The 12,540-nt window shown below is 34.6% G+C and overlaps 1 protein-coding gene across 1 annotated transcript in view; it reads left to right on the top strand.

Moving 5' to 3' along the window:
* Positions 1 to 2,431: 2,431 nt before the first annotated feature.
* LOC106459578 (junctophilin-1-like) overlaps positions 2,432 to 12,540 on the top strand; it is a 54,737-nt gene continuing 44,628 nt past the window's right edge. Inside the window, exon 1 of the mRNA XM_022386125.1 lies at positions 2,432 to 3,262. Coding sequence (XP_022241833.1) covers positions 2,851 to 3,262 — 412 coding nt within the window. The 5' untranslated portion in view covers positions 2,432 to 2,850. The remainder of the gene's footprint in view (positions 3,263 to 12,540) is intronic.

Here is a 12,540-nt window from a genome sequence, read left to right as displayed (position 1 = left end):
AAAACGTTTTAACTCTTAAAGTTACCCTCACCGAGGTTTTACAATCAGTAAACTCCTGTTATTCAGCACTATGAACTACATTTCGATGTACTACACGAGTCATTCTGTCGCAGCGAGAACACTATGATTAATATACTGCAATATTGATAATAGGAAATAATTAAAAAATACCAGAACGAAAGTAATATGTGAAAGTTCACAATACACCTTAGGTTATACATTTGTCTTAAAAATAGTATTTTATATAGATTTTATAGTATGCCGAAGTTTAATTGTCTAATGCATCTATACTGTATATTCGTAAGTGTGAGTACAAGTGTTGAAAATAAGTAGGTGAAACCTAAACTAAACGTTATATTTCAGTGACAAAAAATTATAAAACAGTGTTTAAAAGGATTGATTTATTTTATTTTTTTTATTATTTCACAATTACTACACATTTTAGTACAAATTTATAAGGCAGAGATTTATTTTCTTGAATTGAGACAATATTTTATTATGATATTTTAATAGTACAACAATTGAGCTTAAAATACTAAAATTTGGGTTTAAATACCCGCGGTGTGGATAGAAAAATATTAACAAACCTTAATGAAGTTGTTTGTCCAGATGTGTCTAGAGTACACCATAAATAACTTCTAGTAAGGTCGTTTTAATTAGAAATTTTTATTTTATACTTTGGTATCTGACTTCCAAAGCATCTTTCATGATGTTAGGAAATCAGATAGGTTCAAGACATTAATTTCATATAAAAATACAATACCATACAACACGAGCGCTTTCGAAAGTGGACCTTTCTTCTTCTTCAGTGTCAAACCGGGAATGTTCCTGAATGGCCAGGTGGCTCGACTCGCAATCTGCGGATCACTGGTTCGAATCCCTGTCACACCAAACATACTCACCCTTTTAGCCGTGGGAGCGTTATATTGGGGCGATCAAACCCACTATTCGTTGGTAAAAGAGTAGTCCAAGAGTTGGCGGTGGGTGGTGATGACTAGCTGCCTTCCCTCTAGTCTTACACTGCTAAATTAGGGACGCGAGCGCAGATAGCCCTCGTATAGCTTTGCGCGAAATTCATAACAAACAAACTCCCGCCATTTCTGACTAATATGAAAATTTCGATAAAAAAGCCAATTTCCATTTACAAGAACACAAAAGCATATGAATTAATTCCCCTATACATCAGATAAGAAAATTATATCTCACTAACGTTATTCACCCAGTATTTAAATAGTTTTACTAGATGTTATATTCTTGTATAAGCGGAATTTAATGATTTTTTTCACGTTTCAAGTTATTTACTTATATGAATGACCTTTCACCAACAGTTAGAACGATATGTCGTTTCCTTCGTTTTCAATGTTATAGTTGACTAATTTTTATTATTTAGATAAGAATTTTGAAATTAATAGTCAAGAATATATATTCCATGTCTATACACATATTTCATGGCTATTCCTTGTATTAGTTGATAGTTGTGCATATTTCAACTTGTACTATCATTATGTTCGTATTTGACTTAGTACAATCTTGCAGGTAAATGTTACTTGTAAATACTATGTTGTTCTCTTTAGACACCAAACGTCATTTAAGAATACGAACAACTATTTTGTTCTTATAAAAAAGACGGACTACAGTGCTGTCCTTATTGAATACTTTGTCCTGGCCTTGCCTAGTGGTTAGGGCGCTCGACTTGCAACCTGCGAGTTACGTGTTTCAATCCCGTCATCGAACATGCTCAATCTCACTTTTCATTGATAAAAGAATATTCCAAGAGTTGGAGGTGGGCGGTATTGACTAGCTGCCTTCCTCTAGTCTATCATTTCTAAACTGGAGAATGTTTGAGTAGATAGCCCTCGAGTAGCTTTGCATGAAATTGCTAAAAAAATTTTAAGTACTCGTGAGAAAAATAGCATATAGTAACAGTTTCTTCAACAGCTATGTACGGTACTTACCAAAACTAAAGGTGCAGCAAATGACTATGAGATTGTTTAAAAAATACTAGGAGGCAAATTATCGTATTTAAACTAAACCAACAAGCACAGGGTAAAAGCACAACTCGACTGACAGTGAGATAGAATTGAAATTTCGCTGAACTGTGATAATGCAGTTATCTCCGTACGTCTTAGCCTGACGTCACAAAGACTGCACCTGAGACACGCTATTCACGCCCCATACAACGCGAGACTGAATTAAGCTCCGATCAGTGACAAGAGGTAACTGCTAATAGAACAGAAAGGTTGTTCTGATTTCGCTTTTTTTTTTTTACTTTGTCTTGTTAATTTATTTAAATATAATAAATTTGTTTACATTTTTTAATCACTATTTCTACTTATTTATATTTTTGTATTTTCCCTGAAAATTGGAGCACCAATCATCAAGTAGGCTTAAAGAATTTAGCTGTTTGTTTCTTTTAGATGGAGCCCTCACCACAGGAGTGTACATGCGCAAATGCTGGTCGTTTTACATGGGTAGCTAACAGAAGACCAATCCTAACTGAAAGCGCAGCTCGCGTATAATGGCACACTGTTTGCTGTCTACGTTTTATACGTTGCGACACTGTACAACTTAACGACCTGCGGATTTCGAAATGTAGATATTCTTCGCAGTTAACAGCTCACAGCATGAACCTTAGTTCCCTGATTATAGCAAACCTTCCAAGCTACAGCTGGCAGTGACAACTTATATCGCCTAGCGCTTTATAGACACTGTTTAGATATTTGCAACTAGTTTAAACAAACAACAGCATATATCAGCGTTTACAAAGAAGTCACGTCATTATGTGATTTTGACAACAATGCTTGAGACTGATTTGTTCCTGGATGGTGCATCTACACGCCATTTGCGCTCATGACAGCACACAACGTGCAACCTCGCACCACTACAACTGGCGGCCGTTTCGACTTCGACGATGGAGGCACGTACTGCGGAGGCTGGGAGGACGGGAAGGCTCATGGGCACGGAGTGTGCACGGGCCCCAAGGGACAGGGCGAGTACAGTGGATCATGGCACTTCGGATTCGAAGTTTCAGGAGTGTACACTTGGCCCAGCGGCAGCATCTTCGAAGGCCAGTGGCAAAACGGCAAACGCCATGGACTAGGAGTAGAGACTCGTAACCGTTGGGTGTACCGCGGGGAGTGGACCCAGGGAATGAAGGGTCGCTATGGTGTTCGACAGTCCCTCACCTCTGGTGCCAAATACGAAGGAACGTGGGCAAATGGTCTTCAGGATGGGTACGGTTCCGAGTCTTATGCTGATGGAGGTAAGTTTCAGTTGTGTGTCTAGTAAGTTCTTCGTTTCAGTTGTGCGTCTAGTAAGTTCTTCGTTTCAGTTGTGTGGCTAAACTACACTTCCTTATTTAATATTTAGTGGAAAAGAATTGTGCATATATTTTATCGCTGCTTAATTAGTAGTAAACATTTTATACAATACTATTTCAGTATCAAAATGTTTTACTCTGCAATTATTCCTATCTAAATTTGTCTCCTGGTGGGAAAGCGGTAAGTCTACAGATTTACAATGCTAGAATCTGGGGTTCGATTTCCAGCGGTGGACACAGGCAGATAGCCTAATGTAACTTTGCTCTGAAAATAAACGAACAAACTTTCTAAATTTATAAGAATAATATATATATCAAACAGATTGTGCAGCTTTTATGGCATTAATATTTTGTACACATACACACACACACACAGCTATATATATATTTAACAATTTATGTAATAACAAAGTACAAATATGGCTGTCATATGGCAGGTGGGCGTTGCATAATAGTATCCACCAGAAACTACTTATGCTTGTTTTAATATAAAGTGTATCAAGCATAAGCGAAATACAACAATACAAATAGGCATCCAAGATGCAATTTGAGCTTGAAATATACATCTAACAAAATAGTAAAGGTTAGTGAGCGTCTATTAGTGAATTATTACGAAGAACCAGTGATCGGAACGTAAAATATTTCAAATCCAATTTTCATGACTATCCCAGGCTATATTTTGTTTTTATCTCAATGAGCGCATCATATTTTGAAGAACAAGGTGATCCGAGGAACGTGTTTTGTCTTGATTTCCCGTAAGAAAATACACTTCTATTCACAAGAGGTTTCTTAAAAAAAATACAATTTGTTTTATGGTGCTAACAGTGGAGTGCTTTTATCCTGCATGTAAATGAAATGTGTTAAAGTAATGCAAAAAATGTCAGCATGCTTAAAATTTTCAATAGAAATGGGGGGGGGGGGGTAGGTGGGCAATCTCCTTGTAAAATGGGAAATAAAACCATTGATTTACTAAAACGAACCAGGCAACAGAAACCCAATTAACATGTTATGAGATGATAGAACTACACATAGAGATCAACTTACTACCATCAATACGTGTACTAAGTTACTTAATTCCGTGAAAAAAAAAAAGCTAAATTAAATGTACCCGGAGACGTTTTACTGTAAACGTGCTACAATATGCCAAACTGGTGTTTTGATAAAATGTAAGAATATGTCAAAACGTCTTTATTATGCATGTCCGCGTAAAGATAAAAAACAATAACAAAAAATAGAAACCAATGTAAAATTATCACGATTCGTTTGGCACAGTGTGACATAAGATATTACATCATACGTGTGACTAGTTTAAAATATTTGAAAACTTTACAGACGATTGAGTACGTTATATGAAAACCGTTTTGAAGCCTCACAACGTCGTTACTGTTCATGTCGCCACGTTGGGCTATCTTGATAGTAGCCCTGCTGCGTAGTTTCCATTACAAAACCTTCCGTCCAAAACACATCACTTCTCACTTTTTTTTTATAATACATCTTGTGTAGGAGGACGAGAGTTTTTCAGTGCCTGTTTTAACAGTTCAGTTGGACAGAAATCTATGAACGTTGCGTCTGGCGAGTTCACCAGTAATTTTTCGTATGGAATAGCATGAATATCCATTTCATTCTCCAGCTACTTGAGATATGTGACCGCTGAACAAGTGGTATGATTGGAAGCCGTATCTCGGAGAACTCGTATCCTGTTGGTCTCGTGTACAAACAAAGATTCTTCTTAATTATGTTTCGTACTATGTTACCTTGGAGACGGAGACGGCTTTTGCCACTAACCGTTGTGTTCGTGGATTCTCAACTGTTACTAGACACAGCAGTTTTTTTTTTACCACGACAGAAGTACAACTTGTTGCAGGTCTCGTTCTGGATGATTGTGTTTCCCCATGCTAGTCCATACACCTGTGTTTTCCAATGTCATTAAGTACAAGGGATATCCTCGTCTTTGAAATTCCAACTCCTCGATCTGAACATGTTTTAACGATCTGAGTGCAAGAAAATTTTCTGATGGAAAGGGTTAATACATAATTCTACCAAAAGCGTTTAATTTTCTGTGGCATCACACTACCTGCGAAACGCCAAAAATATATGAAAATGTAGTTCTGATACAATCCGTACTACTACTACAACTTCATATTTGCTGACACTGTAACGTGACTTTTTGGTTTGCATAAGCAAAATCGTTTTGATGTGACGCATTTCAACCCTGTATAGTGAACGGAACCGTAAAAATATAAACTTACAAGAAAATATTTATTCGCAAAATGTTACAACAATAAATATGTTATCCAAAAATATACAGGTTGAGTTATAACTATATTCAGCTGCCGGAATACAGGTAAAGAAAACAGTTTCACCGGAAAAGCTCATTGTCAGATTTATATACATAAATATAATATAATATTAAAAAACACATTAAGTTAAAACAAGTACACTTCTCCCTCTCGTAATTTCAGTTCATACAGTAAGTTAAGAACAGTTAATGTCAATACTCCCTATTCAACTCTTAAAATGCAAACTTGTACATTCTACCAGACACCAAACCGGGCTTGAGATCAACAAGGAATTTGCTAACACAGCATTTGAATAAGGTTGAAAATACAAAAGCTCCTTCACCCACGAAGAAGAAAAAAGCACTCAGTCAACATTACCTTAGGGCACAATAGATGCTCTGGTTAGTGCTTGCTTAGTTGAAACTGAACTAGCGAGTGCCATCAAGAGACAGATGTCCCTTTATTTTTAGCAAGCACCAGCGGGTGTACATTTTCAGTGAACAACAAGAAGGAAAGAAATACTCAGGACGAGTCACCTTAAAATACATCAAGAAAGCTGATAGAGGGCGCTCTTGCTAATAAACATTGAAGCCAAGCACGTAGTCGATGAAACAATAGAAATGTTTTGTCGTATAAAATCGTTGTTATATTTTTTATATAAAATGTCAAACATAAAGCAGAATTTTTTAACAGTTTCAGAAAAGACTAGATTTGTATTATGAATAATTAATTATTCATTGTGCTTTCTCAAACACTGATTTTTTTTTCTTTTTCGTAAAAATCCATTAATCATGTTTTTACTTCAAGTTAGTTTTCTAAAGAAAAATAAGTTTATATGTGATACGAATAATTAGAACATACTCAGACTGCTGCCATAATAGTGCACAATACTTTATAACGTGCTTTTAACATCATGCTCTGGTGACGATTTTCATGGTCAACGAACAAGTCGTTGAAAACGAAATAATTAACGTAAGTACAACAAAAACGATGATCTGGAAAAATACTCGAGAATTAGCAACTCGACAGTTTAATCACAACCATAAAATTCTGCAATGTAACAGGAGTTCGATTCAGTGAAGGGGATGCAAAGAAAAATTAATGGCAAAAAAAAATATAATAGCAGATTTTGTATTGTCTCATATGACACGTTCTTTTGGAATTATCATGTAGTAAAGAATATTCATGTTTTATTTGGACTTGTATCTTCTTGTGGCGTTCCTTATCTTTATGTGATTAACAACATTAACCTGACAAACTTGCTAATTGAAACATATTTATTAAGCGAATACATATGTATGATTTAGCAAATTGAACAAACTTTTTCTCCCGATTGGAATTCATTCATCTTGTACATATTGATTTATGTACACATATGTGTATTTTAGTTTTAAAACATAAAAGCAACAGCGTTTTGGTCATCTATAACAAAATCGTATTTCAAAAGGTCTCCAAAATTAATCTTCCAATTTTTTGAGAAATACAACAGAGTTCAGGAAAATCAAGGGTTATAGATTCCTGTTTTGTGTTGACAGTTGAAACAAATAATCTTTATTTCATCTTCTTCTCGTAACACTAAAAATATGTATATATGAATTTATGTCAACCTACTGTATGTTAGAGGCATTTCTTATATCTAGGGTGACGGAAATAAATTTCATGTTATCGCATCATATAACCAAAGATATGTTCTACAATAATTTAAATCTATGTTTAGACTACAGACTTCATCAGTTTTAAACCAGTAAAGTTCTTCGACAGTGAACGTATCATTTGGCGATAATTTTCTGAAAGAACAACGGCCGACCTGTTCATGTGTATTTACGAAAATCAATAATATATAGACATAATCATACTTTTCTCTGTCTCTTGAGATTGTCTCAAATAAGTATTAATTTGATTAGCACATTTTATCTTCTTTTTGTAATAATTAATTGGAAGGCATGGGCGGTTACTCACAGATATTCATGCTCATTTTAACTGAACAAATGCCATCAATATAAATATATATATATATATTTATCTTAGGTATGTTGTAGACTGTTTGTTTTTAATTATGCACAAAGCTACACAAGGGCTATCTGTGCTCTGCCCACCACGGGTATCGAAACCCGGTTTCTAGCGTTGTAAGTCCGCAGACATACCGCTGTGCTACTGGGGGTATGTTGTAGAGAATGTGTTATGTTACGCACAATATATAATGGCTCTGAAAGTACACAGGTCTGTAAATGATGTATGATTCAAATATGGTGTAGGAGTTCTCGACAAATTTTTTTTTATGATCATGTATAATGGAAATTGTCAATATTAGCAGGCAAATATTTATTTGACTACTTTTGTATTAGCTAACTATTGATTTAATTATAATTTGTTTTTATGATAAGTATTTGATTTATCGATCGTTCGTTCTGATTTGTAAAAAATGATCCTTATTGGAGAAATGCAAAAATAATGCGTTCTTGTTGTTCTTGCTCTCTCACAACAGCTTAGAAGCTCAAGAGAGACACTATAATTTACAAAGTGATAACAGTTGCATTCAATAACCATTTATTTGTAAGTTGGCTTGCTTTAAAATCATTAATCAAACAGTAACAGTAACTACACTAACTTAAGCTTGTTATCGATAAGACTTGCACAGGGTATCTCAATTGAATATAAATGTGTGATGCTTAAATTACCGTCACACATTTGACGTAGATTACTCGAAGAGAAACAATTACAGAGATATCTTTATATATCATATGCTATCCTGGCTACTTTTAGTGATGTAATACAATATAAAGGTGTGTGTGGGTAAACAAAAAATAATAATGAAACTGTGTTAAATGCAGACTTAACTGTTCGGTACATGAATGATCCACGACATCAGTTATTTATTTAATCAAGTTTATATATTACTAGTAAATGAAATATTCTGTGTAGCTTATAGCCGTTTTTTAATGATAGTATTTCTGAATACTTTTTGTATTTGTCGATAAATGTAATTGTCTTCTTTCTTCGCCATGAGAAAAATGTTGAACAAAAGGTTTTTGATTGTCATGCCAGGTAATATCTTGACATCCATTAAACTAACGACATGGTTTCATCCAATATATTCTCTGCATAAGAAGTCAGTGCATGTAAATACAGAGAAAAGCCATAGAAGAATATTACATGTATGGATGTTTGTCCGAGATGACAAAGGAAAACCGTTGTGAATAAGGATAAAATTCGAGAGGAAGGATTATAGGCTGTAATAATGGTGGAAAAATCAATAAGTTAAATAACCACAATGAACAAAACAATCTGAAGTATGTGAGATTATTACACAGTATTGGGAACTTAACATTACAATATATAAACACGTTCATGTTGGTTTAAGTGCTTTAACTGGTAGATTATAACAAACGTTCCTTTGTTATAGTAATGAAAAAAATGAGTTCTTAATGCAATAGTTATATTCATTTGTGAATAAGAAGCATCTATGAGATTTATTCAGCGTGCTCTGCAAAAACATGTCTTAGAAGAGCTGGAATAATCAAACTAAAGCTAACTTAGCAAACTACTCGGCACGTTTCTCTTGTTGTAAAACGCTTTAAAGCTGTAATCTTAACCATAAGTCACAAATTTTTGCAAACTAATGAGATCCAATTCACCTAGTTTTCTGACTTTTGGTCGATTACAGATCTGGAGGCCGGTGGAAAAATCAATTTCTTGAATGTGATTGTGTAGTATCAACTATGAGGAGTTATAGTGGAGTTGTTATAGCGTGGCTTTCATTCTGCCCGTTGGGAAAGTTTTGGGTAGTACGAAAAAAACTTTGTGTACTCCCCCAAAGATGCACGCACGACCCGTGTCTAGTTTCAAAGTAACAACTGTCTGAAAATGTAGATAATTGGAGATACTCAACTGACGATTAAATGAACTTTAGTCATCGTGGTTTTAGATATTTGTATTTTTATTTGTATATAGTTATTTTTTTGTTCTCATCTAATTAGCTGATTTTCTATCAGAATATATTAATTAAATATTAGCCGTGTCTCATAATGGTTCGTCAGAAACCTAGAACTTAACATTTTAGGACAATTCAATACCATCTGGAGCGGTCAATTTGAAAGGTTAAACTATATATTTCTTGCACTCTCTCCTGGTCAACCTTTTGGAACAAGAATTTAAACAATCTGCAAAACAAAAAAGAAATATATGGATCAGCAGCTATTCAGATTAAGGGGTTTCTGCACTGTGTGAGGGCTACGTGACCATATAACTTATGCAGAGCGGCGTATATCTTAGATTAGTAAAATAACACATTTAAATGTAATCCTATATTTATTCAGGCCGTGAATCTGTTTGTCTGCGATTTCCTCCCAGAGTTTTGGAGCTAGAATAAACCAATCTTTACAGGTGGATCACGGTGGCCTGGGGGAGAGGGGATTATCGATATAGTGTATGAGGAGCTAAAACGCATCAAGAAGATCACTCAGGTATATTGAAGCTCTAGGTATAGGTTACAGGGCCAATGAACTAGAATCTAGCATTTTATGCTCCTGGACACACTCGGAATCCTGGGACGGAAATTTTGAAACTATGTTCATATTCCCATCCATAATTTAATGAGACCCAAATAGGCATATTTACTAAGGTACCATAGGCAGATGTCTTAGAGGGTTTTTGTTTTGAGTATATATCCTCTTATGGCAGTTATAGAAGTAATTAAAGGTAATGGAGTAGCTTGATCTGTACTTTGGGGTCTCTGTGAATCATGAGGAGATATTAGAACCCCGCAAAATATCGCAGGCATTTCCTGCAAATGATTTCAGCAGAAACAAAATGCTTTTATTTTAAAATTAGATTGGCCTCCAATGATCTGATGGTTAGGGCGTTCGACTCCCAATCTGGAGTCGCAGGTTCAAATTCCATCACCGAACATGCTTGCCCTTTCATTCGGGGGGGGGGGTTATAATGTGACGATCCATCCTATTATTCGATAGAGTAGCCGAAAGTTGTAGGTAGTTGGTATTAATTAATTGTCTTTCCTCTAGTTTATCACTTCTAAATTAGAGACAGCTAGCGCCGATAGTCCTTGGGTTCCTTTGTGCTAAATTCAACAAACAAATAAAAAACTCTAAGTTTCAATTTTTTTATTATATTCTAAGAGTAAAATTAATTATTTCTACTATTTAACACATAACAGCTATTTAACACATTTATAAAGACAGCCTTTTGTACAAGTACAATAATATGTTCAAAATAATTTATATTGCATTTTTTTAAGAAAAAGGAGTACCAGAAACTATAAAATAGAAATTGATTAGAATATTAAAATTGAGAAAAATAAGAGTATTGCAGATCTTGGCGTATGATACCTTTACAGCACCAAAATCGTTGAACTCGATAACTCAAAAAAATATTTATCAGGCTGCTATACAATTTCCACTGTCGAATAAGAAACAATGTGAAAGGGACATCGATCTTCAGCTATTTTCATCATGTAACCTAGGCTGTTCGTGCTACAAAAACCGGAAGTTAGAAACTGCTTTAAGGCATGCGTGTCTGATCGCAACTCTGTCGAAGTGAATGTCTTTATTTTACGAAACTCGAACAGTGCCTAAATAAAATATATACTGACTTATATAGAGACACTGACAACATATAAATTTTATTAATGTTCAAAGTATGTGACTTATGTACAAAACTATTCTTGATACACGTGATAAATTTTTGTTTTGGGTCCCGAGGCAGTTTAAGAACGTTGGGACACTTTAGATGCTGGTGCATCATCGTTCATTTTCGGGCAGATTAACCTCTCCAAGTAGTCGTCCCTAATTTAACAGTGAAAAACTAGAGGGAAGGCAGCTAGTCAACACCATTCAACGCCAACTCTTAGAACTGAATAGCCAGTACAGACGGGGAAATTGTATTTGCTGATTGAAATTTTAAAAACAAATTTAATATCACTGTAATATCTAAACCCAAAATATTTAAAAATGGTGAACATAGCTAAATAACTTATAACTCATTTATGTTCTAGAAAAATTTATTTAGGGCATTTTTTATGCTATACGATTTTCTGCAGTCATTGATTGTTGCAGAAGAAAGTACCGTACTCATATGTTATACACTGTATATTACGGTATAAAATGGCGATCTCTAGTAATAGCATTTCATTATGCGAAACAAAGAAAATCAAGAAACGTAATTCTGTATCTTAATTAATGATGTAACTATTATACGGGGTTTCAGTATACGAAATCTTTCATGCCCTTTTCAAAATGTAAAAACCTCTATTATTGCAAATGTTGTGGGTTTTCAATCATCATTATTAATATTATCAATGTTACAAGTGTTCTGGGTTATTACAGAGTAAGTATCAGTTCGTTTAACATTCTATAAGGAAGTGCTATAGGGTGAAATAGAGTGGTCTGATCCCCCCCATCCCTGTCTCTCCCGTGAAGGGGGGAAGTATGCCAGTTATCAGCGGACACACATACACACAATTTTGTCCAGGAATGGTTTAGATTATCAGAAACATAACACTGATAAATTACGTACTGATGTAACTCGATATTTTTCTTTTCCGGAGCTTCAAATTGATGGCAATATCTGACAAGATGTATACGAAATATGATTAATGCACTTACAACTTTTTGTTAGCATGGCCTTTTTGTTTAGATCAAATTCAGTTAGATTTCTTTAAAGAGCGATACACAGGTATAAAATAAAGAGTGGTACATTTAGATCATTTCTGAAATCCCTCAATAACAATCCTACGAGAAAAATATTTATGATACGGGAAACTTATTTTCCATGGTTTAATAATAATAACAAAAATATTTTTCAGTTTGTAACTTACATGTTTTATATGATTTAAGCCACAAATCCATACAACAATTCAGATTCTTAAAACTGTCGAAATATTCAATGCATTTGCAGAATGTTGGGTTACATTTTACAACTTCCCAT

Source organism: Limulus polyphemus, unplaced genomic scaffold (assembly GCF_000517525.1).
Source record: "Limulus polyphemus unplaced genomic scaffold, Limulus_polyphemus-2.1.2 Scaffold28, whole genome shotgun sequence".
Taxonomy (NCBI): domain Eukaryota; kingdom Metazoa; phylum Arthropoda; class Merostomata; order Xiphosura; family Limulidae; genus Limulus; species Limulus polyphemus.
The sequence above is the reverse complement of the archived record's forward strand: the minus strand, read 5'-3'. Positions and strand labels throughout refer to the sequence as shown.